Here is a 27,752-nt window from a genome sequence, read left to right as displayed (position 1 = left end):
GAGCTTGGGAGACAAAGAGCAAAATGTTATTCCAGGTGAGCATTAGAGCACTGGGCGGCGCTTTACTGCAGATCATTAAGAATGAGAGGAATGAAAACAAAAAATAAAGGCAGAAACCATTCAGTAGATGGAACATTAAAAGGCTACCATCCCTGGAATGGTGCCCAGGACTATGTGTGCCAGTTGTTTGGATGTGGTCCACAAGTGCCCAGTCTAGTAGGGTAATTTATCTCCCTGTCCAATGCTGTGACTTTCCCCCTTGCTATTTAGCTTAATTAACTTGTACCATACATATGAAATGAGCTTTATACATGCCTGCAGAGGAGGTCAGACAAATCACAATGCCTGGTTAATGTGCACCAAGAACAGCAATTTCAACAACAAATATGATGTGATTATGAATAAATGATGGACATCTTAACTTAAGCTGGAAGAACACATTTTAATAAACATATACATATCGGTTTGTTGTCATGTGATGTTTACTGAATAGAGTGAACAAAATAAGTGTTTTTCATGAACGGCAATGAAACACTCTATTTGTGTTTGGCTTAGAAACCAAGGTGACCACCTTAACCTGAGTTTTGGTCTGGTTCTCTTAGCAGGCTGAGGAGCTTCTCCATTTTCGCTACCTCCACTTCTGGTCCCTTAGGCAGCTCATGACCTTTCTTGGCCTATAGACATTATACACACACACACACACACACACACACACACACACACACACACACACACACACACACACACACACACACACACACACACACACACACACACACACACACACGCGTACAGATGAGAAATTACTTGACCTTATACTTACCAAGCACTGTGGGAAACCACAAACCCAGCAGGGAGTTAAAAAGGAGGGCAAGATAATAAAAGCAGACAAAAATTGAAATGGATGCAGGGTCAAAAGTAGCAGAGATTTTATGTTAGTCTATTGAATATAGTGAAATCTGCTATGGAGACACAGAGCTACTGCCTAAAGGGCAAATTCAAAGCCATCTTCCAAAGTTATGGTGAGATGACATTAAATCCTCCTGGGTGTAGTAAAGCACAGCCTCTTAAGAGCGATATAATATGGCACAGCTTTAGTTCTATTTTGCTGCAGGAGTTAATTTCACTTCTGTGAGAGGATATTTATTAGAACTTATCAAAGCTCCTCTACAATTGTTACAGGCTTTACTCATACTTAATACGGCTTTGATTTAAGAGGCCCAACAGAATAAACCTCAAAAAGCCACAGGTAAAAATAGAATGGCATGTGGGCACATTAATGAGCAGATGCAACAGTATGTATTAACCAATGATATACGTGTATCCATCTGTTACACTGTAACTACCAATCCACATTAGATATTACTTCATCCAAATCATTATATTCAATAAAAAAGGACATTTGTTGATTAGGCCATCCCCTGCAGGTATTGACTACACCCTGTTGCAAACCTCTGTGTTGCGATGAAGTTCAAGCCTTCTAAAGTGCTGTGGTATTTTAAATAAAAAAAGAGTATGAAATGATGAAAATGGAGGACTTTGTATTAAATTTATATAAAAATTATATTTAAAAAGTGTCATTTTTCAAAAACCTATGGAAATAACTATGTAATCAATTCTGAAGCGAAGCATCTCGTGTGAACTTTTCATCTTACTAAAAGAAAACAGTCAGACGTTTGACAATTTGTTTACCAACTCAAACACTGTTAATATTAAAAGCAAAAAAATGTATGTGCTGTACTATTTAACGTATCTGTATGTAGGTGGGATGCAGTGAATATTTCTAGAACTAGTCATAACTGAACATAGTGAAAAATGACAGCTGAGCAGCTAACGCCTCAATTTAACCCTGGAAAAAATATATTTGCTGTATATTTCGGTGTGGCTATTTTGACATTTGAAATAGTCAAAGGTGTTCCTCTGAAGAAAGACCATCATATCTCAAGATAATATATCTGGGCAGTGATGAGTTTTCACAGAGCAGAGTGAAAGGCTAAACTCAAAGTGAATAAAGCTTCAAAACTGATCTCAGTCATAAAGGTTTTGTCTCAAATTGAATATATCCGGATTTATTTTTCTAAATACTTATTTTTCTGGTTATTTTCCAAAAACATAAAACGGCAGACTTGTCTGTGTATAATATGAATGTGTACTAATTTTCTCCATTTACTGTAAGGCCTTCAATTTGATGTCTTCTCATTTTTTGGCAATGCTACACAAATTATGTAGAAAACTAAATTTTAATATGGAAGTTTTATTTAAGAGGCAATAACGATAAGTCATAAAATACTTCATAATGCGACTTTTATGATCGACCCATCACTGATTTGTGGGCATGAAAGTAGGAGGCTGAGATGAGATGAACACATTCATGTTGAAAACAGCTAAACAGTGTGTTGTACTGAACATACACAGGGTCATTTGATGTTAATGGACTCACTGAGTAACACGGCAGAATCTACTGGACAGTACAACAATTGTATGTAATGCTGTCTAGTTAGTGACTGTTTATTGCTGAGATGTGCATTGCATATCGAATTTCCCAGAGGAACCCACCCGAGGGATTAATAAAGTTCTATCTTCTTATATTTTCTATTTTGGACACTAAAAGCTGCAGTTCATTCTGGAATGTCCAAACAATGACTTAGAAACTGGGGAGAAGAGAAGAGCACTAAAAGATAACAGAAGGGTTGGACTGGTTTATAGTACTAGCGCCAAGACTATGATCTACTTTATAGAAACCCTTACAATTGGTAAGTACAACACATTGGCTAGTTTGGCTAGACCACTTTTGGGTATATTTATAGTTTTGGTAGGCTAAGATATGAATTTTACAAGATATATTATTGATAATATTAACTGTGGGTGTTACTGTCTTATACTTATTTGCTTCAGTAGCTTCCAAATTGCTCTGAGCCCTGTCACTGGTGCTGAACTGAGCAATTATTCCCCAATTGTATGCTTTAGGGCTACGGTCCTAGGTCGCTAATGAGGCAGTGTTGTGAGTGTGTGTATGTGTGTACATGCCTTATTATGCTGTACTTTTATAAACCGTGTTTATGCGGGCAGGTGAAAGGGACCTGTTTGTGTTTTGGCAATACCATGTATAATGCAGCATGCATATTACACTGGTCATTAGAATTTATTCTATTTTACATGCACCATTGTGAACAATGCACAGGAAGAATAGAGAGGCTGTAGGGCTGACTTTAAATGTGTCCTGATTAAAGTGTTGTGACTCAGCGTGCCACCCGGTTTCTTTTATGTTCAGACAGAGTGATGTGATTACTCCACAGCCCATTAACCATTAGCATAAGTGGCAACAGCGTCTTCAGGGACTTATAAATTGTGAGTTGACCAAAGTAAATTTTTGATTTATTTCATAGCTACAAGTTTAAAAATACGAAAATGAAGAGCAAAAAATACTTTTTTACTCTTCATTTTCTCCGTAATGTTTTAGCACTCTATGCCCTCACCATTTTAAAATCCCAAACTCAGAGCACAGAAAAAAAATGCTGTAAGCTTTCTTTTATATTGTAGCTTTTCATACACTCATTCATTTACTAAGAACACTACACAATGAGGCTAATTGTTAACTGGGATAAATATAAAGGGAAAAAAGCAACAAAGGCAATTAGTAATGCTAATGGAGGGTGGGGGTGGGAGAGACTTGCTATTTAGTAAAATTAGCTCGGGGTCAGGACACTAGACTGAATGAATCATTTGATTTGCTTTAATTGATGTGGAACAAGTGGAAGTCGCGAATGGTGCGGTAAGCTTGTTAAGACTCTAACCTTCGGCTTCTTGCGGAGGTTGGGAGAGAGTTTGAAGCTGGTGACATAGCCTCGGTCATCACCCACTATGATGACAGGATGGATGGGATTAAACTCGACGTGGGTCAGCTTGGTCTTCTTTTTGTCCACCACCAGCTGCTGGCAGATCGCCTCGTATTTGTTGACGCTCAGGTCAAAAACATGAACCTGAAAAAGAGGAGCGATCATACCAGTGGTACAGATTTATCAATCTTTTAATAGTTGTGACCCTCTGATTAATTGACTTACATTTCAGTGGTAGACCAAAACAACAATGTTTGTATGTGCAACAAACCCACATCTCATAAACTGAGAACAACAATAGGAAGTATTCAGATATTTCAAGTAAGTAAGGCCTGCATGTGTTTCTTCTTTGTGGTGGTGCACAGTTCTCTGCAGGGAGGCAAGACTGACCATCTGGTGAAAGGAAGGGTGTTCCTAGTAATTCAGTGAGTGTGCATTGCTGTCCACATGAGCATGTGTGTTTTGTGCACTGTGTTGGCAGGTCCAACATACCAATGAGTTTACAGCCATTGTTATCCAGAAGAAACCAGATCACAGATTTCTTTCTGAGTGCATTTTAGACGATTCCACTGCAAAGCGCAGCCCACTCCTTTTATCAGAAAGATGACTGTGCGTGGATCACTTGGATTCACACTGTCTGTGTGCATCAGTTACACACAAAGTGTCATAGTCATAATTTGTAACCAATCATCATACTCCACCAGGGCATGGTGACTTTCTGCAACCTCTTGTCACTGCAGCCATTAACTACGGTGTTTTTGCTGTTCACATTTAAGCACTAATGTAACATTAGTCATGCCTGATTGCAGGGCACAGACTACATCTGTAATTCATGCAAGAACTTGAAGCAGAGAGACATTTTACTGTGATGAATTTATACTTCTAAAGTGCCAAACCTATACTGGAGAGAACAAAGCTTTATGTAATAAGGATTTTTAATAGTTTAATAGTTTAACCACTGTAATCATTTCATTGCAGACTCGGTGGTAATGAAATCAAATGTGCAAAGGACTAAAATGCCTCAGAGCAAACTTCACTTAAGTTGCATTGACAATTACATCAATTTTTTTTTTCACTTGACCTTAACATTTGGCAATCCAATCCAACATTTTTGATGGCAATCCAAAAGTTCCACAAAAGTTATGCTAAATAAAAAGATGCAGCAGTCTGTGTGCAAAAGGTTAACAGCAAATGCACGGGAAGCAAATATGGCCTTGAAGGCTAATAATGTGCAGATGAGTCTGGACTTTTTATTATTTCATGCTGACACTTTATTTCCCTGACAGTCGGCTCAGATGGAGAGGCAGGGACAGATAGAGCGAAGAGATATTTGTTTGCACCACACAAGTCTGTGTCATTCTTACACCTCAGCCCGCCAGGCAAGTCATTATCCTTATGAACCCATGCACACAAGCAAGTACGCATACATGCTCTCTCTCTCTCTCTCTCACACACACACACACACACACACACACACACACACACACACACACACACACACACACACACACACACACACACACACACACACACACACACACACACACACACACACACAGTGCCTGACATTTTATAGTGTGGAGACAACAGCAGCAGGTCAGGTTGTCATCAACAGTATATACACGTCAGGGAGGACACAACTCATGCTGAGTCACTCAAGGCTAATCAGACACTTGTCACAGAAAATTGCAAATGTACTGCAAGGAGACTGGTATCCTAGGGAAGATTATGCCGATTAACATCACGCGCTGAGAACCCAACAGTGAATGTGATTCTGCTGTCATTTTGTCATTCTTTAAAGTTTGAACTATTAGTGCCTGCATACTCAGTAATCATCAAATATGTAGAGCTGTTTATGCCAAAGCATCCCTAAAACCAGTCTAACCAGATCCATTCAATTTTGAGCTCAGCACACTGGGAAAAAATGGTAAATTACAATCTTGGCACTTCTGGTTTCTAAAGAACAAATATTATGTGAAATATATGCCAACTCATGAACTTAAAATGAGTTTTTTAAATGGTTAAAAATAGCCTTTGATCCAGTTTTAAAGGCTAAAATAACCAAGAATCACAAACGTTCTAGATATCTTCGTTCATAGAAGATATTTATAATTAAACAATTAAAGTGTTGATATATGCAGTGCTCCCACAAGTAGCAATATGTATAACTAAGATTACAAATTGTGAATTTGGTGTGAAAATGGATGGTTTCTCACGTAAATGTCTGATCAAGACTTGGGCTTGGATGTAAAATCATTTGCATAATTATGATAGTGGGCATACTACAGGGCATATTGTGACCGAATCCTGGCACTGGAGAGGACGAGACACACATGCACACACTGCCACATAAGGTGTCTCTCAAATTGCTCATCTCTCATTTCCTCCCTGTCACTCTCACTCGACTTCACACTGGCACGCTGGACAGGAAATGTGTCAGACACAACACTCTGGACTTTTATAATGTGGCGCAGGCTGTGAAGACAAACAGATGGGGACAGCTTGCAGCCATACTAAGAAAATATGTGGAGATAAGCAGCACAGCATCCAGTGAAATTACTTTTGGCTGAAATCAATAACTACTGGGAGAGCAGGAAGCGCTTTTGCTACATGAAGCTGTGTTTGAACAAACTTGATTGCCTGAGGCTAGGCCGAGGGCTTAGCCAACTGAGTCTATAACTATATTATGAGGATAATAATAAAGTGGGTGGCAGGTGGTAGCTGGTGCTGCTGTTTGTTATCTCACATGTTCAGTTTGGAAAGTGTCAAGCTTAAGACATGGGATAACTAACGTTATTGGCTTTGTCAATCTGTTTCGAACATACGTAACCTTCACATCTACCTGATGACAGCTGACAGGTTCAAATGCCATTGAATTAAAGGAAAGAAGTGCAAGTCTAAAAAGGGACTTCAGGTAAGCAGCACGTGTGGTGGCTGCAATCACAGTTTTCAGACAAGCTTTTGGTTACTGGTTGTGTTCTCATTCTCTGCAACTCTAAACTATGAATATATTATATTTCATATGTAACCACACTGTTAATCAATTAGCTTGACACAGTTGTGATATCTACATTTTTCTAGTCCTATCAATTAAGCATTCTTGATAAAGCTGAGGATAATCCACACACTGTAGTTTAGACGAGTATTTCTTGGGCCAAAACATGCAAAATCTATTAGGCTCATGCTGCGGGTTGCAAAATTTAGGAAATAATGTAGAGAGACTCTTACTGTTCCATCTGTTGTTACAGCAGCAAATACAGTGGACGAGTATGGAGACCAGGCAACATCCCCAACCGCTGCTTGTAGGTCAAAGACGAACATTGGAGTGCTGGAAAAACATCGAAACATTATATCAGAGAGGGAAATATGATTTTCAGTATACCGCATGAGACACAACATGTCTATAAAATTTAAACAAGAACACTTACTTGTTAGAGTCTACAGAGAGAAAGACTCTCAGTGTAAAGGTATGACCTGTTGCCATAAAGAACAAATTGGTTTCGTAACATAAAGCAGAACTTTATTTCTATGATCCACCTGTTTCCAGACACCGATGCCTAATCAGGGCCAGTCAGAGAAAATGTATGGACATCAAACAGAAGGTTGCTTCACACCATTTCTCCTCATTATTAACTTGTGGAACACTACCGGAAAAAAGAATATCTCATGAAATGAGATATTTCTAAGAGTTGGAACTGGGTACCTGCAGGTCTTGTTTAAATATTGAGAAGAAAGAGAGCGTGTGCATGTGTCTGTGAAAGTGAGCAAAAAGTAAGTAACACTTTTATAGGTTGTAACTTTGCTAACACGTTAAAACAATTTGCACATGCAGCATGTGGGTAACTGTTGTTTGATTTACTACGGCAGGAAGTAATATGCGTGGCTGGTGGAACTAAAAAGGATGCTCTCTCGCCATTGTTTGTAGAAGCCGTTGTAACTGATTACTTTACCTAGGTGACAGACACAATGAGTCTAAATCTGTTGTGAGTCTTCGATGCACAACATGCACATGGCTAGGTGTAGAATATGTATAAAATAAGGTGCAAATTGTTAATAAATCTGACACAGAGTCATTTATGAGATGTTTGTTTACAGCTGAATAGTACTGCACACTCCTGTAAATGAAGAGGCAGAGCTACCAGGATTCAAGGTTTTCATCCAAGTTGTTAATTACAAAAGTGCATATTTTGCAGACTTTTTATGTGATTAATAGACTTGATGCATCACATTTATATAGCGACAAGGACCTCAGTTCATTTGGGAATAGCTAATGACATCTCTGACAGTTTCACAGGATAGATGAGCCTCAGCAAAAGCAGGGCTCCCACACCTCCCACCTATGTGGTAGAGTTTACGAAAAGTTGTTTTAGCCATATCTTTTTTCTCCAGAAAACAATGTCCCTTGTATCTTTAGGGTACTTTATTGCAAATCATACTTGAAAGCCCTATCTCTAATAATGGGCTGATGATTACTATCATTATTCATTCAAGCAGCCTGTGTTGGCAAGTCGTGGGAGGCACTTTGGATTAGTCAAATAAAGTCAGGAAATGATGCTGGGCCATGATGGCTATAAGGAGGTAATAAAGACTAATATGCAATACAAAAAGCTTGTAGGACTGATAATTACCTTTTCCTTCTTCACTGAATAGACACAGATAGATATTTTTAAGCGAATTAGTAGAGTTGCTAAGGATGATGACATAAAGATTTTACTTGTACTGCTACTCTATAACTAACTGCAACATATGTTTCCTGTTAAACAAAAGAATGTCTCATATATTTTCCTTCAGCTAGAAGAAGAATGAGGATGAATGAGATTATTATCATGTCGTCTTCAGTTTCCTGCTGTTAGGCGACAGAAGTGTCACGAGGTGTGTTCTTCTGCTGCTGTAGCCCATCTGCATCAACTGCAAATAACTTGGTTGTGACGGGTGAGTGATTGTTTGAGTTACTGTTCGTTCTTCTGGCATCAACAAGGCATCACTTGATATTTTTCAAATTATTCTCCGTAAAGCCCAGTAGATCAGACACAGTGTGTAAAGTGTCTACAGTGCAAATGATGTCATATTTACAGCTGGTGCAAGTATCTTTCACAGTATTACTTTGTTTGAGTCTTACTTGATGGTATGGTCCCAGATTTTGACAGTCCAGTCTGAACTACAAGAGACGAAAACCTTTGGATGGAAGTAGTTCCACTTTACGGTATCCACCGCCATGCTGTGGGCATCGTAGGTCTCCAGAAACTGGCTTGAGTAAGTCTTAGAGCACTGAGAAAAGAAGGCAAAGTCTTAATTTGGGCCACATATACGGTATAAATAAAATGTAGTATTTTCATTGTCTGACATCACCAACTTCAGATACCAAAGTTTGAATAACAAGACTGTGCTGAAGGATTGTTGAATAGTCAGAAGACAACTACAAAACAACTTACTGCATTACTATAAAGGTATCTAATTAAAGCCAATAATTTCAATATTTTGATTTTGTTAAAATGTAAACATTTCCGTACTCAAAAGTGGTAGTTTTAAGGATTCATATACCTGATTGGTGTCTCCAATGTACTTAACATGTGAAGAGTCTGTACCTCCATGTTTGTCAAGTTTGTCGAGATATTTCAACATGTCCATGACTTGAGCTACATTTCTAAAATGAAATTATGAAAAACCTAAAATTGAATATTTCTTTGAGAATATTTTACATATCTGGGTAGAGTTTTTCACTGACAGCTAATATAAAAAGTCTTTCAAGTACAATAGCTTGTTTTAATCTAGAGTAATAATTACAATTCACTTTAGCTCAACTTTGAATTACCTTTTAGATTTTCAATGTTTGGCATTGACAGAACAGAATTTAAAAAGAGCCGAATAGCAGCAGATTTATAGACAGGACAGGTTAGACAATCTGGGATAAAACCAGCTTTATAGGGTGTTGGTAAAACTGTTGAATTTCTGAGCGCTGGTAGATTGTTTGTTGACCTGCAGCTAAGTGAAAGATTTGTAATCTGTCCTCTTCTGGGGCTCTGCACCTTTGAAGCTTGAGGAGACAGAACATATTTTATCATACAGGCCATGTTTTTTTTTTGGCAAGTCTGCAAAGAGAGGAAGGTGAGAAACATGGTGTACAGACCAAAATGTAGAGGATATAATTATGTATGTACTTATTGTTCGTGTTATAATTTGTAAAAAAAATTCAATCAAGTCAAAGTACAACACAGCCAGCTAGTACATTAAATTAATGGCTGGTTTTACTTATGGATCAGGATCAAACTCAGGATCAAATGTTAATAATTTATTATCATAAATAATTTGATTTTACAATGCTGTCTTCTGAACAACATGGGAACAAGCCTGTGTGAGTAATTACAGAGAAATGACAAATTATCCTCATACATGATCACACTGCATTCTCTTTATGGCAATGTGAGATACTTCCCACTATGTTAATTTTCATCAACTTTTGCTCTTTGCATTAATATCTAAAGTGTTTAAACAGTTCTGTGCTAATAAATGAATATCAGGGTCCAGGAAAACTGAAAAAACAGTTTCAAACTGAGAAAACATTTTACTGATGTCCTAAAACTGTGGTTCCAAGCCAAAAAATGTTCATCTCCCACCTTCAGGGTTATGGGTTTTGAAATTATCGCATTCACAAGATTTTCAAAAAAGGTGACCTCTGACCTCTCAAACTCATAATTTTTAGTAGATGCACCTATGATATCAGTTTGAAGCTCCGACATTATGTCACCTTGTTCTCAAGTTATCACATTCACAAACTTAGGTGTCCACGCCACCTGCCCGCCTGGTGGGGTGATGACAATACTCCATCAGCCTTTTACGGGCAATGGGTAGAAACCTTTGAAACCAAAGTTAAACTGAATAAAATTATAATGAGAAAGATTGCATCAGAAAACTTGTATTTATTTTCCCTACAAAAATCAACAAGAATCATTCATTTAATTTATTTAACACTATATTTTTCACCTGGATGACTGACCACCTGCAGTGGTTTATACCCCTGCCAGTGGAGCTCACCTCACATTCGGGGGGCAAATGTCCTATAGCAACCAAACCATGCAGGGGAACAGCATAGAGGACAGAGGAAAGAGGCAGTTAGCCCAAAACTACTTAAACTGTCTGAAGAGGACAGAGAGCCTCTTCTTAAGGAGAGACATTAACTGCTTAAAATTAAGTCTATGAAGTTCCCAAATCGTCACAAAACAAATTGCATGTTCAAATGTCTAGTTGTTTACTCCTGAGCACCAAGTGTACCAAGAACAAAATGAGAAACCATCCTTCAGAACAGATAGGGGCAGATGGTGTAAAGCCATGATTATCCTTAAGAGTTGTACAGACAGACAACAGCAAGATAAACTAAATTACCGCAACCTTTGGTCAGAATGATAGCAGGGTGTAGCACGTATTACAATACCTTAGAATGCCTTCATCTATGCATATAAACTTTGTTTAGCAATAAGGTTTATAATCTGATTTTCATATGAATTATAATGTATGCATTATAGACGCACACAGCTATAATGTGTACGTTTACTGATTCATACCTAATGAAAACCACTGCTATGGCTCTTTAAAATAGTTAAATGAGCTGAATAATTCTAAAGCTATTTTGTCAGTTTTAGGTTAATATCTGTGTCTGAATCTGCTTTGTGGTAAGAACTGAACAATTTTATAGTAATAGGTGTTACTTTTATGGTCAATGTAACAATACGCAATTTCCAAAGCATGGTGTTTCTAAACAATAACCATGCAAAAAGGTGATGCTTTGTAGTTAATATGTAACCCTTTTAACATAAAAACCAAGGGACTGCCATAAAAGATTAATGTTAATAAGAATATATTTATTTTTATTCGTTACAAAACATAATACACTGATTATTATTAATATGGCGGTTAGATGGAAATTTGATTTTTACCTCTTATTATCTTGAAGTAGTTTTACTGAAACATGTTATGTGGGTTGTAAAATGGAGAATTGCCCTTTTCTAGTTTTCATCGCAACCTTTTTCCAGACCGTTGTTTACTAGCTTGTGCGCCCATCAACACCTCTCCAGTAACTGTGACCAAAGTCCTTCTCTGGTGTGATTCTGGTGAGAATCTGGAAGGAAGTGTCATTTTCATTCAACAATCATTATCTTGGAGCACTGACAAGGTTGGCACGCACACAGCTCCCTAAACAATGTTTTAAGCAGGTCACATTTACCAGTGAACAAAATCTGGCCTTTTTCTTGGATTTAGCCATGTGGCTACAAAACCTGCATGAAATCCTTGATACATACCTTGTGTATTTTTCCCTCCTCTGTTCCAACTAGGAACATGTAGTCAATCTGTTTGTGGAAGTCGAATGATGTACCAGACGCTGTGAAAAAAGAACGTTAAGGACCTTATTTAGACATGTTATTACAGACACCACCCTGATATACCAGACTGAAAGAATGTTGCATTCTTTTACCATCAATACAGTAACAACTATATTTGAGTGAAGCTTTACCAATGCTGGGAGCCTGTGCACCTTCTGTGCCCTCAGAAACTGCACCATTCAGTGTCAGTCTGATGATGTCTGTGAAAACCAGCTCATTCTGCAATCATGTAAACACACAGTGATTCTTCCTTAGATTTAAACAAATACAAAAGCCAAAGCAAACTGCTTTTGTGCAGTGCACATGAGAAATTTGAACCTAATTTGAGTGCAAGCTACAGATATAATACGGCAACAAAATGTATATCTCCTCGGCTAACCTTGACGAGTGTCCAGGACACAACTCGGCCATCAGACGACACAGAATAGAAATTGTGGTTGTTGTCCATATCATCACTCTGCCAGCGGACCTAGAAAAAAAAGTACACTGTATTGGGTTGCAGTAGCATGAATGACATGAGTGAAAGTAGGCTGTTCTTAGTGCTATTTTCAGCTCTCAAAATGGCAAAATGCATAAGTGGACACAAAGTAAGCAAAGATGTGACAGAAATTAGACTGAACAGTGCACACATCCTGAATTTCTGTCACCCTATCCACCACTGTCATGCCATCCACTCGCACCTGCCAGACAGGATCTGTGTGCTTGCCAGTCTTGGCTGTACTCTTGTAAACAGGCTCCTGTCCCTCCTCCTTCAAGCTGTAGACAGCCACACAGCCATCGTAGAAGCCCACTGCCACCAGGTGGGAATGCTGTGCATGAATGTCGAGGCACATGACACCAGAACTGGTGGGGTAGATGTACTCTGGGAAGGCAGGGTTTTTCAGCGAGTAGAAGAGAAGCATGCCACATCCCTGTCTACTGAAGTTGTCTGGCCAAGAGAGGGACACAAGTGAGTGGTTTGCAAAAAAAGATAGATTATTAATTTACAGCATTTGTTTAAAAAAGAAAGAAAACACAATTTAGATAAATTTAAGTTGTCTAAGACGGTGACAGATGAGGTGCTTACTAACAGCTCTCTGCCTTTGAACTTACATGATCCCAATCCCACAGCAAAAAGGTCCTGATATTTATTATTCCTGTTAAGGACAGGTGACTCAGTATCATGCCAGCAGAGGAAACAAACAATCATTGAAATCCAGTCATCTCTCTGAGGTAACGTTCTAGAGCCAGTGAGTCAACCTACCAGCAGAGGGCAGTGACAGACAGTGTCTTGGCTTTGTCATATTGAAACTTCCACAAGGGGAGAAGGGTTCCCTCCTGCTCCCTAAACTCATCAGAGGCATCCTCAAAGTATTTAAAATCTGAAATGGTATAGAAGGAGAGAAATTAGAGGAGAAGAAAAGAGATGAGAATGTCCTTGCTTGATTATGAAATCAGGCTGTAGTTCATTGTTCTTTATCTGTTATGTACAATAACAAAACAAACCTTGTGCTATGTCATCAAATGTATTCTGACTGATCGTTCGTTCAAGGATCTTTGATGCCATGGTCCATTTGGTGACATCTTCACTCTATAACAGAAATGTGACATTACACTGGATGAAAACATTGCAAAAACATGCAATAAACAATAAACATGACTATTATGAGAACATAAAAATTATGGTGTCATTTAGTGATTTTGTTTTATGAGTAGCTCAGTGAAAACCCTTAGTAATGCATTAATATGGTGTTATATACATGGTTTGTATGGCAGCAAGATAAAGCAACTTTTGTCTGCTCCTTTATTCCCAAAGGGTTACCGTGGCAGCGGATGCCCTTCCTGAAAAAATCCCTAAGGACCTTGTGTCACCTCCCAGATTTTTTGATTGTTAAATGAATGTGTAAACCATATTAAATGTAAATGTGCTAAAATACAAATATTAGATGCATGTTGAGTTTAGGCTGTAAAGTTTTTCAGTCGTCAACTTACCTGAGTCTCCATCAGCATCACCTTTTTGCTTTTGCCATTATCTTTTTGTGAGTGCATGCCTTTCTGCTTCTCTTTGTTTTTCTCTTGTTTCTGCAGCTCCTGCACGTATGCATCATAGATCTCCCACTGCCAATAACAGAGTTATTAGCATCAAATGATAGGGGAACAAATATTCGCTGATGCTCAACAGAGAGAAAACAAATGTGGCCTAAACATATCCTTTGATCACATCAGGGAATCCAGTACCTGATTAGCAGTAGCAGAGAAGCTGCTTCGTGGAGGAGGTTCAGTCTGGCAGATTCTATCCTGCAAGGAAATTAAGAATGACTTCACTGAAACTTTTGAGTTTATGTTAATCTCTCTATCTACTCATTGAAACTGTTTTTAATGCACTTTATTATTAAAAGCAAATACTTCAACCATTGCACAAAATACTGGCTTTGCCTCTCCTACCTACCCTCATTGGATTATTGAGAGTCTGAGAGGCTCGATTACTGAAGTTAAACTGGTTAGTCACTTTTGGCTCTTTCTTGTTGATTCTGGAGACAGCACTGTCTGGTCTGTCCTCATCGGCAGCTTCCTCCACATCCCCTCCATCCACTATAGGATTAACCTGTGGAAAACCAACAAACAGATATTTGTAGTGCAAGTCAAACTTTGACTAATTTACGCTTTAAAGAGTTAAGTTTAGGAAAAGATTTATTTTATAAAAAATTTTCACCGAGGCTTCTGCTTTCTCCTCTTCAGACTCTGCTGTGGCATCAACTGTTGCAATCTCTAGACACATAAAAAAAATCTATTATATCTCTGATATCTCACTATTGGGATCTCACTTTTTGCGAAACAGGGTATTTCTCACATTTTATGTTGCAAGGCAAAAGCAACACCTTGAGGCATCAAGTGTCAACTACAACAGAGGGGAAAATATAACACTACAGGCAACAAAAACAAATTCTGAGAATAAATCATTAGTTTTTGGGTTTGTTTCTTTTTTTGACTACAGAGTGAAAGCAACCGTCATTTCTTTATATTTTGTTTTTCAATGAGCCAGACTTTCTCATAAGTTTTTAAAGTGGTTTTAAGCAATATTTTCCAAAATAGGTATGAGCTAAAAACTTGCCATATCTCAGCATAGTGTGCAGTGTGTCCTTAAAAAAATCAGAGAAAACTGGACAAGTGGAAAGTGTCAAGAAGCCATTTTAACAACACAAGGGAACTGGGGAGCAACTTATACAAGAACTGCATTAAAAATCAGTGGAAACAGGTTTTATAGAGTAATGAATCCCAGTTTTAAAGTTTTTGGTGACATCGTCAACACTATGTATGGAGGAAGTCCATTACTATACTGTACTAAATACAGTATTGTTTTTACTACAGCTACTACTACTACTGCTATATTTACTATATGTATATAATGTATTTCCATTTCCTTTTCAATAAATGTTCAATTAATGTCTTTTCCCCCTTGCAAAATATAAAGAAATACAGGGTGGTTAAAGACTTTTTGACTTATCTTATACATCATATATATAAAGTAGAGCAAAATCTATACATATTATCCTCTGTTGTAGGATGTTTCAGTAAATACCTTGAGCTAAGCCTTCCTTGACTCTAAGTTTACGAGCCTCTTCAGAGTCTTGATGCACAAGGCTGCCCTCTAAAACACAGTGAACCGCCATCTGATCCACAACATTGATAGGCTTGTAGGAACGCTCCTGAGAGAAACGAAATGTGCTTGTTTAGTCTGGTTATAAATTAAAAGAGAGAGGAGAAGCGAATGCATGGGGACTACCTGCATAGATTGTATCAAATTATTTGAGATGAAACAAATAACACTTGCGGCAAACAAGTTATTCTTATGCTAAACGTAAGAGGCTCACAGTGAAGCAATCATCAGTCTACAGTCCACATCTTAATCTGTATTTTGTATACTTTCATTGCATCTATAAACAGTGATTTTGATTTTTCCATCTGGATCTAGCTTCTTTACCTTGACGCTGTAGCGGACAATATTTTGAGGGGCGTGTGGGTTGTTTGCAGTCAGAATCCTTGTGATGTCCTCCTTCAGCTCCTATTCATTATCAACATAGAGAGATCCTTAACACAAGGACAATTAATTTAATTATAGCTAACAATTTTAATATAGGCACTGAATGATAAAGAACAGCATCAAAGTCTGCGCAAATTTCTTCAGTTCAGCCCACATGGTTGTCTTAAACCTGAGAAATTAGTATTTCCATCCTTCTCTTACAGCCTCAGTAAGCTCCATCTGATCTGGAGGCCTCACAAGGGCTTTCCCCTGAGACCACTCCTCCCATCCAGTCCCCGTCTCCACAGCCTCTTCCTCATCCTGTAACGTTGCATAGAGAAGACATTTATGAATAAAAATCACATTATGTTATGATATAGTATATTCATCACTCTTCTCTTTCCGTCACCCAAACGCCAAAACCTATCCAATAAACACACCCACCTTTTTCTTAGTGGCAGCTTTCGTTGACTTTGCTCCAGGTACCTTCTGAACGTTTGACCCCTGTGCGAAAATAACCAACAATCAGCTATACGGTGGGTTATATTACAGTAGGTCCTTAACAATTGCTACACGGGAAGCTACACCATGAATATTCTAGTTAGCTAATTCAGGCCAGCTAAACTGAGCTGACGTTTACCTTCCTTGAAAACGCTGCGTTGTTGTTAGGCACCGGCATTTTCAATTTGATTTTTAAAGCTAGTTTAGAAAGTTCGAAAGAAAAAAGGGAAAAACAAAACAAAATTAAACTAGTTAAAAGCTAAAAAAAAAAAAATAGAAAAGAAAGAAAGAACAAGGGGCTGTCTGCTCGTAGCCTGCTGCTGTATATAGGTTGTCAAGACAACCAGTTTTGGTTGGCGCAGAGCCGGAGACTGCTGGATGTGTTCAGTCCCTCAGACAACACTTGAACATTTTTATTAGTGAACTATTTTAGCAGTATTATTCTAATTTTATCAGCTAAAGGAAAAAAAAGTGGTCTGAATGCTTTTGACATAATTATACTAAATAAGGAGAGTTTATTATGGAAAGGAAACAAGTGTATTTTTATATTAAATTAAAAAAAAAATCAAACAAACACCCTTCCCCCTCCAAAATCCCCCCAAAACAAAACAAAAAACACAAAAACGCACGTATGCTTGCCTTTGCAATTCTAACTGAAAAAACGAATTTGGTTCACGGCGCAGTTCCAGTGGGGATCTCATCTCTGATTGGACGGTTTTTGCCTGAATAATTTATAGACCCGGAAGTGGGGCGGTACTGCTGTTTTGCTGTCGAGTCACCTCTGTCAGGATGGAAGAAAACGAGCAGCTATCATGCTGATTAACGAAGGATGCCGACTGCCGACCACCATAAACCTGGCATAGTTCGAGTACATTCGACGTACAGCTTAAACCCCTGCATCGTTTTCTGCGACGCTTTGGCAAAATGATGGAAGAAATCGACAGGTTCCAAGTGCCTCCAGTTAACGGAGAGACACAGCCTCTGGTAAGAGACGAAAGACAAATCCCCCCACCCAAAAAACAAAATACAAATCTCATGCAAATCAGTTTATAATGTAGGCAAAAGGGCAAGTTTTAGTGTCGCCTGTGTGGTTTTATAGTGATAGCCGTGTCATGTAATCTGCCTCTGAGCTAGCCGATAAAAATTTGGAGCTCTGGGACAAGCTGGCTCTGTGGGATGGGTGTAAATCGACCATCTATAGATGGAAAGGAAAGGAACGCGTCTGTTGGTTTCTCTGTACGATAAATATATTAGCATTACATGTAATAACTGATAGATGAACAAGCCGTTACTTTTTTTTCTCAAAGCAATTAAACTGCGCACTTTGCAGAAATCGTGATTCTTTCAAATTCACGTCAGTATGCGCTTGTTTACATCAATAGCTGACACAGCTCACTGTTTTCACATTTCGTCATTTGGTGACGTCTTATTTGGGTCGGGATGGGTGAGTCCAAATGGCGTGAATACCCATACTGCGGACTGAAGTGTGGTAATAGTTGGCTCGAGCAGGCCCAAAGTAAGAGGATAGTCCCTGCATATTTTACCCACTGACAAGTTTCGAGACCTGTCAGAAAAAATTGAAATGGATTTACTTCAGCACCAGCAACTTACGTCATTACCGTTTCCTTCTGCTTATAATGTTTCTCTCTCTCTAGATTTGAAATAAGTCGTGGTCACTATTGACAAATTGAACAACTGGCCTCATTCCCTGCGTTCAGTTTTGCGTTCATTTTTAAGTGCTTTTATATCAACAGTACATCACTGCCAGATATTACTAACACAGAAGCCTTCTTCTTCACATGTGAAACAAAGCAGCCTCAAACAGCTGCCCTTTTTTCTTTCTTTTTTCTTTTTAAGCGTTTGCCTCAGGGGGTTAGGCAAAAGCAGTGCTCCAAGTCATACTGTTCACATTATACCCGTGCTTTTCCAGCCTTACTACCCCTGAGGAAATCACACAAGAACAGGCTTCCCTCACAAAGTCTCGTTTGCTTTGTGCAGCAGCGATCACCTTGCTGTGTTAAGATCAGATCCGTCTGCACTCGTGTTTGATCCAGAGAGGTTTCCTTGTGAAGCTGAATCAGAGATGGCCCTGCTTAGGCTGTGCATACAGTGGCGTTGGTCAGCACGTGCCCTAAAAGTCTTGAAATCACATTGTGTATTCCTTTTCATCTTTCAACTGTAAAAGGCGATGTGGGTTTAAAAATATTATTTTATAGTTCAGCTCACGATCTCAGCCACTGAGCCACATATGGCCGTGCATTTTAATGCTAATAACTTCATTGTGAATGGGATGCTTGAATGCTCATGGCACCTGCCTCTTTGTCAGGACTCTGTTTCACACAAATAAATCAGATTAATACTCAAGTTTGAGCCGTTTAATTCCTTTTCTATATGATATTTTTTCTTTCAGTGGGAAAAAAAAGCAACTTCCCTGAGAACTTCCCTTTTATGCTCTTCAGCACAAGAACATCTGACAGTGATTACTGTAGGCTACATCTATTTATGGAAGATTTCCCTGCAACGCACTGAGACAGCAATATAGTCATCACTGCCTTGCATAAGGAAAGCATTCAGTTGTTTTAAAGGCCACCTGATGTATCAGTCTTAGCTGCTATTGGCTAGTGGATGGCCGTGATGCATAATCCTAGCAATCGCTTGGTGCTTATGCCGTGTCAGCAACCTTGTGGCACTTCATCATCACAGGTAGAAAAGAGGTTGCAAGCAGGACGACAGAGTGAATGAATGTGTATGCGAATGCACGATGAAGGTCAGGCCGATGGCCCATGTTTTATTGTCATACATATAAATAAATATAATGCCCCAAGTGTCATAGATCATCCTTTGATCTTTCATCAGTAGTTGTCAGCAGTCAATACAGGGTCTTTGGGGAATATCTATGCTCTTAATGCATGTTTTATAAGGTCTAGTTCAATTTAATCTCATCTCATTGCATCTCATTGCCACCTAATATCCTCCACAATGGCTTGATTATCATTTGGGTTTGGAAATGTTAAATTCAATTCTTTGGGCCAACTTTCTACCTAATACAAGGTGTTCTGGGTTGTCATATTCCAGGGCCTGTTTTAACTTGCTTATCGTGGGTACCTGCTACTTGCCGTCTGTAATTGTGCTGTCCTATTTTTTAAGAAGTGGCAGGAATTTCTGTCACAAACAGCTTAATACCGAATCCTATTCATTATTCACTGGCAGGCTCTGCTGAAAAATTTCAAAAGGATTTATTTGACAGGCGGTGTGACCGTACAACATCACAGCATCTTTCTGTAGTGGAAGGAAAGCACGAAGAAGCAAAGTAAAAATCCGGTGGGTAAGCCTGAGGTTCTAAGGGACGGGCCTGTCACAGAACAGAAGATATTTGTGCTTGTTATGGTGGGAATACCTCATCTGTGTGCTGTGATTTCACAACCTCCTTTAATGTGTGTATCGTATCCACTATTGCAGTTTTCATGATTTTTTTGTTTTTTGTTTTAATGGTTGCGCTGCTGAAAATGCACACACAAACTACTCTGTTTTACAGTTGTTTGGTTTTGGGCTGCACTTGTTTCACATTTGTCTAATATGTGAAAGATCCCTGGTTTGATCCTGGGAGGAGACACAAATCCCCTTTGGAGTTGTGTCAGGAAGGGCATCCAGTGTAAAAACTCCTCAATCAAACATGCAGAGCTACCTGCTATGGGTCACTTGTTGAAAATAGCTTTTTATCTTTCAGCTTATCTTTTTCTTGAGGTCATAATTGTAACTTGTCAGAGGACAGAGCTGCTGTTTGTCTTTCTGTAGATGCTCTATTGAAAGTGCACTGGCATGCTACATCCCAGTGAGGTTTGCCAGCTGCACTGCTCAGGAAAAGACAGCAATCCAGAGAGTCGTCAACACAGCACAGAAGATCATCGACTTTGCTCTACTGTCCTTGGAGCTCTACATGTCCAACTGGCACAGAGTGCATAATATATAAATAAAATGCAGACGTGTTTACTGTAAATGCAAAACTGTTGGCTGTATATAATTTGTAGATGAATACTGTGCTCCTTAAATGAGGCACAATAGGTTTATCTTATCTAATGTTACATAATTGCCAGCACTGTCTGCTTACTCAGCTTTTTTCACCCATAAACAGACTGATATGTAACTGCAAAGCATCTCTTTTATTATTCAGCAATTCTAAAAATATTAACCCATTACATTTTGGTGCGGTTCTGGTTTGCATTCTTTACAATTGCAAAACGCAGCATCATGTCCTCTCCGAGAGGAACAGTAATCTATTTACTGTCTCTGCTAAATGATTACAGATCAGCTCTATTTGTCTTTTAGAATTGACCTGAACTGGTATAGTACTGTAAGTGTTTTAGCCATCCACCACTACTTATTCATTTTAAATTGTCATAGCATATTCAGACAGGGAGCATACGCTATTTCAGATACACCACTGGTATGAATTTTTTAACTTAAAGTGTCAAATTTCAGCTCCAGATATTTATTTGCTTAAAGCCTTTTTTAAATATAGCACCCGTTTCTCTGGAGAGTATTCAAAGTTATCGAAAGCCAAATGCCTGGTAGCCTTCGTTCATGTGGCCCACTGAGTCCCACACAGCGCAACAAGGGGAGGCCTGTGGGATCAACATAATGTGCAGCTCTGTGAGGAGAGGAGGCCAAGTGCGGCCTACCTCCCCTCTCTCAATCTGGCGAAAGCGTGGCTTCAACAGCAACCCCCTCTGTTCTCCCACAGCCAACTCCCCATGCAATCACCACTTGCTCACACATGAAAGAGAGAGCTGCTAACATAGGCCGAACACTCAAGCCTATTGATGCTGCAATCCAAGCAGCGATAGAAGGCTGCAGGAAACTTTCCAGGGTGCTTTACCCGAGTAGGTTCTAAAGCAGGCTGATTTGCCAGCTTTGTTGGTTAGTAATAAATCAGACAATCACTCTCGTCTGAGTGAGTTGACTGGACTTTGTTCAGTCTCACATACCTCTACAGTAAAGAGTTAAATGCCAGTCATAAATAAAGAAACACAACCTAACACATCTTTCTTTTTCTCTAGGACCCCGCAGCATCTTCCACCTCAGAGGCAGAGCCTGACACTAAGGGAGAAAGTGTGGCCATGAACTACAAGCCCTCGCCGCTGCAGGTCCAAATAGGTATTGTAGTCAACACACCGCAAATCAATGCATGACATGTCTTCATGTTTATCATTTAGAAATCAATTACCTTTGCTGTGGGATACCACAGTATGCAGGTTTGCTTTGCTGTGTCATCCAAAGTCAACATGAGGCCGTAAACATCAAGCACCATGTGATATTTCTTATCTATACTGGATGTCAATGAAATTATTTTCCTTATTATTTTCAGTCTTTCTTACTGTCTAATAACTTCAGAGACCAGCTGTCTAACGGATGCTGTGTGTGTTGCCACTTCTTCTTGTTGACCTTGATGTTTTTTTCTTTTTTTGTGGCTAAACAACCAATCAAAACTTGGCTGATATGGGACAGTCCTAATAGATGCCATATTAAAATGACCTTGCACCGCACAGTAGCCTTGGTTCGCTACACTGTGGCATACTGTATTATATAGGCTGCATTTGGATAAAGCAATTTTGACATGAAAACAGGAAACTCGATTAAAAAAAAAAAAAAAAAAACAGTCAAGGAACAATGCCAGTGTTTTTAGCTTAATTGGTGCATTTACTGATGACCTCGCATCCTGTGGTTGCCCAGAGAAACAGAGGGACCTTGCCAGGAAGGGATCGGTGAAGAATGGCACCGTGGGAAGTCCTGTCAATCAACAACCCAAGAAGAATGCCAGGACAAGGTAGCGGCTTCCACTGCCTGTTTGTTTCTCTGTTATTCTGACCCGCTCAGCCACAAATGTTACACTTTGCGCTCATTAGCATTTTTTTCTATCTTCAGTTCCCCATTCAGGTCTGAAGCTCAAAGCTCCTGAAATGCAAAACATGAGGACTGTGCGTCCTCTGAAAAGGCTTTATTTGCTGCAGGGCTGCTTTGGATGCCATCAGACTCCTTAATGCTATAGCAGAATGCAATTGGGCTTTTTAGCAAAGGCAAATTTGGTGGTTTGTGAGTGGGAAGGCTGATACAAGTGTTAAAACATTGTGAGTGAAACAAGTGCAACCCGCAGTATTACTGTCGCATCTGTTTAATCCCACTCCCTGGTGGATTAGTGGAACTATAAGAAAGGCTACCCACTGATCTTAACCCACATTCTCTCAGGCAGAAAGATAATCTGGCACTGCCTGCAGTTGGAAAGCTACAGATTAGCCTCTTTTTAGGGGGAAATGAATGGAATGGATGGTGGATGGATGGCATACATATCACAAATATCAAATGCTGTTATTTGATTCTATGACTTTTACATTTGCAGGTATTGCAGGTAATGTTGTGTTAGATTTCTTCACAAATGTGAAGGACATGTGCTGATTGCTTTTTTAAGTTTACTTCTAATATAGAAGTGTGCTCTTCTCCATTCTCTTTTGAAGGCTGGTGGTGCCAAACAAAGGCTACTCCTCCTTAGACCAGAGCCCAGATGAGAAGCCTCTGGTAGCGCTGGACACAGACAGGTAGGTACCGTACATGTTGTCACGTCGACTTAATTAAAATCATTTTTTTTTACAGACCGATTTTTAGGAAGAGTGCAGATGAGCTAAAAATACAACTGCCTTGTAGAACTTGTATTTTTTGTAGGCCTTTCTCTGTCACGTCGGCATATTAATCCAAAGAGTAACTTGAGAGAGTCCCTAACAGCCGGTATCCTAAAAAGGGGCAAAGCCTCTCCCAGGGCTCCGGATTAGAGGATAGCGGGGTGAGGATTTGGACAGGCAAAAGCAGCTCAAAGAGAGCGCTCACATCCACCCTGTGCCAGCAGGACAGTATTTGACACAGATGAGTCCCACCCTTCGCACCCCCTTGTGTTGCTACATGTGGCAAACCCGCTCTTGTAAAACGAGCTCTCTGATAGCCAACAAAGCTTACATCATGTATTGCATCATATACTCTGTCTGACAAGCTTTCTCTGACTCATAGCCTCGCGGGATGCCCATTTGTTCATTGTTCACATTTTAGATTCATGTACACGTCCTTCACTCAATGTCTCCCCGTTTTACTCTCTCTATATCTCTATATCATCTTTCTCTACAAAGGCAACAGGACAAAAATAGACAAAACCTTTGTCTGAATACATTTTGAGCTTAAATATGATACAGAAATGAAAGAAAATTTAATTTACTATTTTTAATTACATATTTTTTCATTGCCACATACATGATACAGTCATTTTTCCTAAAAGTCTCTCAGCCAAATGCCTCACAGTCGTTCTGCTGTTGTTTGTCCAGCATCACTCAACACTTTAACACAACCTAATGCAGGCTATAATATTCTGTTATTTCTTATCTCCGTCATTTGATAAATTTCATGTTAGTCACGGACCACTTACCAAAGATGTTGTATCACATTCTAATTAACACTTTTAGTTCCTTTTTCTCACTACAGCCCTGATCAAACACACATTCTTAATAGTTTCTGGTCCTCTAAAGCCTCCACTGACTCTGCTAAATATAGAGTAGTTATGGAGGCGTTGGTTATGCTAATGATCAGATCTCATGAGCGCATATCTCATCGTGCATGAGTGACATTCATCAGGCTGTAATAAGCGATTTACGACAGCTTTGTCTTAACTAAGAGTGTTTAACATGAAACTACGGTAGGAAAAAATGTTTCTGTGAGGTCCAGTAGTTTGGAAATTTCACCACTTTGTGTTTCCCTTCAAAGGTTACATTCAGATTTTCTTTGAAAGATGAATATAACACCTTTAATTAATATAATCCCTTTTCAAAGAGAAGTGCTGCTCAGGTAGTGTAAACTGCATGCATTATGCTGGATAATAGCTTCTGAGTTTCTAGTGGAACTGTGGAGGTTTGCAAGTCTTAAAATTTAAATATCTTTATCTGGAGAATAAATAACCCCAATAGAGGCTGTAAATGTGATACGGGCAGTCATGAATCAGTAGACTGAGTTTTGTTTTGTTACTGCAACTGCTGCGACCGGCTTCAATTCCCACTATTTCATTATCACTACAACTTACTGTTTCATCGACGCCCCCCCACCCCATTTTTAATGTCTAACCACTGATGTCGTGTCTTGCAGTGACGATGACTTTGACATGTCCAGATACTCCTCATCAGGATATTCCTCAGCCGAGGTGAGATGTCTGAGGGACCAGGTATTTATACACATATTATATTGTTTCACAGCATCGTGTGGTGAAATCACGAAAACCGCCATGTGATCACACACTTCCTTTGTCACACCAGATGTCTGTGCGTATGTGCGTCCATTCAAGTGTACACTGGCGTCTTCGATCTTTCACTCACACTCACCTGTAATGACTTCTCCATAATTGTCATCCGGATAGATTTGTTCCTTTTCATTTCTTCCACTTAGAGTAGAATAAATATATAAATTATTTATATTTTTGGGGTTCTTGACTCAAGCCATTACATTAGTAAGTTCTCTGTACTCTGCTATATTTCTGCTTTGTGTGTCTTTTTATTAATTTAGACTACAAAGATTTATTTTCTCTCTATTGATCTATGCTATATATTTCTAGAATCAGCATAGAAAGTTGATGCCTGATACTTGTTTCTTCGGGTTTCACAGCAGATCAACCAGGACCTGAACATCCAGCTCCTGAAGGACGGTTACCGACTTGATGAGATTCCTGATGATGAGGATCTGGATCTGATCCCTCCTAAAGCAGTCAACCCCACTTGTATGTGCTGCCAGGCTGCTCCCTCCACAGCCTGTCAAATCCAGTAGCACTAACCCCACCTACACAGTCTCCTCCATGCCACCTGTACTGAGGCCAACAACTGACCAGAGTGGCAACAGAGGAAGAAAAATTAAAGGCTGGCAAAGGCACAAAGGGAAAAAAACAACAACCAAGGGTTTATAAATGCGAAAATTGAATATGTACAGTATCTGTGCATGTTCCTCCTATGGTAGGATCTGTGCATCTTACTTCTGCATTGTTGGTTCAAAAGGGACTCGACTGATGGCAGAAACATTACCTCTAAGAGAAACACACGACTTTGTTTGAACTTCCATCTCATGCTTGTGGATTTTCTGGCTTAAACAGACCGCGATGGTGCAACGCTGGTGAAGAAAAAAAACTGTAAAATGACAGGAGCTCAACCAAATACGTGTGATGGTGACAGGTTGTTATTACCGCGTCATCTGCCCATCCAAGCAGATGACTTCTTCTACTGATGTACACAAAGGACAAGAAGAGATCGGAAGCTTTGTAGTGGCCATTGTTTTTCTTTTTCTTTTCTTTCAGCCAGTCTGCTTTGTCTTCCTGTGTATATATGTGTCAAACATGATGTGTGCGATTAAGCCCAGGAACACCGTGCTAAATCATCCAGCTGCCGATAAAACACTAATGCTATAATAAAGTAGTAATCCAGATTCCTTTCTTTTTATTTATTTTTTCTTTTACATGTTTATCTTTAACACAAAGATTGTACTGGGCCGTTGTTTTATATTTAGTTTAAAAAAAAAAAGAAGCAGAAAAATGCATGTTGCCTGTTAACACTGTGCCCAGATGACCAGCCTGTGCAGATAATTTATCCGTTTTTATTGAGCCCTTAGCACATCCTTGTGCTGAGGAGACATTAATGTGCTTTCAGAAACATAGTTAATCTCATTTAGGTTCACATACTGTAATATCAGTAAATCTAGTGAAACCATATAGTGTCAGCTCAGCGAGTAAATGTGTACTTAAAGTGTGTTTGTCTGCATTAGCCTCCCTAGGTGACGGTTCACATAAACTTAGGAAAGTAGTAGAAAGAAAAGGGGTGGGAAATGGGAAATACATTGGTAGGGATGTAGTGTTGGTCACACATACAGGGTTCTGAAGCATGTTGAAGTGATCTCATAATGCTTGGATGCTGATTTTCTTTTTTTAATCTTATATTTTCCCGTCATTCTTCTTCTTTTTTTAGATAGGAACATTAACATGCCATCCCTTTTCATTTTTACGTTTTTTTTTGTAAAGTATGAAACGAGTGCATATTACTTGAGTAACAATAGAACTCATTGATGTGGGGACAGGATCTGTACGTGTAGCATATGTTGACAGTGCTTTATGCCATTCACTATTTTCAGGTTCTATAGAAACTGTTTATTTGTGGGGCGATCGTGGCTCAAAGAGTTGGCAGTTCGTCATGTAACCGGAAGGTTGCCGGTTCGAGCCCCGGCTCGGACAGTCTCGGTCGTTGTGTCCTTGGGGAAGACACTTCACCTACCGCCTGCTGGTGATGGCCAGAGGGACCGATGGCGCGATATGGCAGCCTCGCCTCTGTCAGTCTGCCCCAGGGCAGCTGTGGCTACAACTGTAGCTGCCTCCACCAGCGAGTGAATGTGAGAGTGAATGAATAGTAGAATTGTACAGCGCTTTGAGGGTCCTGAAAAGTGCTATATAAATGCAATCCATTATTATTATTTGTTGTTTAAATGTACTGAAAGAGCATTCTTTGTTTTCCTTCTTTCTTTTTAATGATTTTATTACTCTGAGATTGGCAGAACTCTGCAGACAACATTTATTTTTTGGTTGATGGTAAAAGTCACTTGAACGTGAATCGACTCCAAAAGAAATGATCATGTAAGGTCGCGCCAGCTGCTTCAGAAAAATTCAAGTAATGAGCTTTTAGAAGTGTACCACTGTTCATGATCATGAAGCATTCAGAGACACCATCTCTTTAAAATAATTTCAAAATCGATGAGCTCTACAGCTTGAATGAAACGTAGCTGATAACGTACATGTGAGTCTGTGTGCACTTTACATTCAATTGCAGTGTATAGTAACAAGAAGTACTGACGAATATTCAAGGAGTTACAAATACTGCGCATCTACGGTGCAGAGCCTCATTTTGAGTCTCTTGTTAGATGTGCGGCTGTGTTTCTGGGGGTTCTGTCAAAGCTGATAATGTGTTGATTTCTTTTATGTTTTTCTGT

General features: G+C 39.3%; 2 protein-coding genes across 3 annotated transcripts; one reads left to right on the top strand and one right to left on the bottom strand.

Moving 5' to 3' along the window:
• Window positions 1–535: 535 nt before the first annotated feature.
• dnai1.2 (dynein, axonemal, intermediate chain 1, paralog 2) lies at window positions 536–17,066 on the bottom strand. Its single transcript, XM_085406083.1, has 20 exons — window positions 16,852–17,066; window positions 16,656–16,715; window positions 16,434–16,532; window positions 16,173–16,253; window positions 15,771–15,897; window positions 14,904–14,959; window positions 14,640–14,795; window positions 14,429–14,488; window positions 14,183–14,308; window positions 13,697–13,781; window positions 13,455–13,572; window positions 13,304–13,347; window positions 12,892–13,139; window positions 12,591–12,680; window positions 12,343–12,430; window positions 12,131–12,210; window positions 8,956–9,104; window positions 7,065–7,164; window positions 3,795–3,980; window positions 536–674 (listed from the first exon to the last, which is right to left on the bottom strand). The coding sequence occupies exons 1-20, from the start codon at window positions 16,888–16,890 to the stop codon at window positions 573–575; spliced, it is 2,094 nt and encodes a 697-aa protein (XP_085262209.1). The 5' UTR covers window positions 16,891–17,066; the 3' UTR covers window positions 536–572.
• Window positions 17,067–17,464: 398 nt separating this feature from the next.
• Window positions 17,465–26,302, top strand: fam219aa (family with sequence similarity 219 member Aa). 2 transcript variants are annotated; one of them, XM_085406081.1, is made up of 6 exons: window positions 17,465–17,696; window positions 21,770–21,866; window positions 22,443–22,536; window positions 23,222–23,302; window positions 24,885–24,939; window positions 25,398–26,302. In XM_085406081.1, exons 1-6 carry the CDS (start codon window positions 17,637–17,639, stop codon window positions 25,554–25,556), a joined length of 546 nt encoding a protein of 181 aa, XP_085262207.1. In that variant the 5' UTR covers window positions 17,465–17,636; the 3' UTR covers window positions 25,557–26,302. The 2 variants fall into 2 exon arrangements, with proteins under 2 accessions (XP_085262207.1, XP_085262206.1); XM_085406080.1 differs by having other exon boundaries at window positions 24,885–24,960.
• Window positions 26,303–27,752: the final 1,450 nt, after the last annotated feature.

Source organism: Rhamphochromis longiceps, linkage group LG5, assembly GCF_057381845.1.
Source record: "Rhamphochromis longiceps isolate RC_006_pf linkage group LG5, R_longiceps_female_GT1.1, whole genome shotgun sequence".
In the NCBI taxonomy this organism is placed as follows: domain Eukaryota; kingdom Metazoa; phylum Chordata; class Actinopteri; order Cichliformes; family Cichlidae; genus Rhamphochromis; species Rhamphochromis longiceps.
This window is presented reverse-complemented; position numbering and strand designations above follow the sequence as displayed.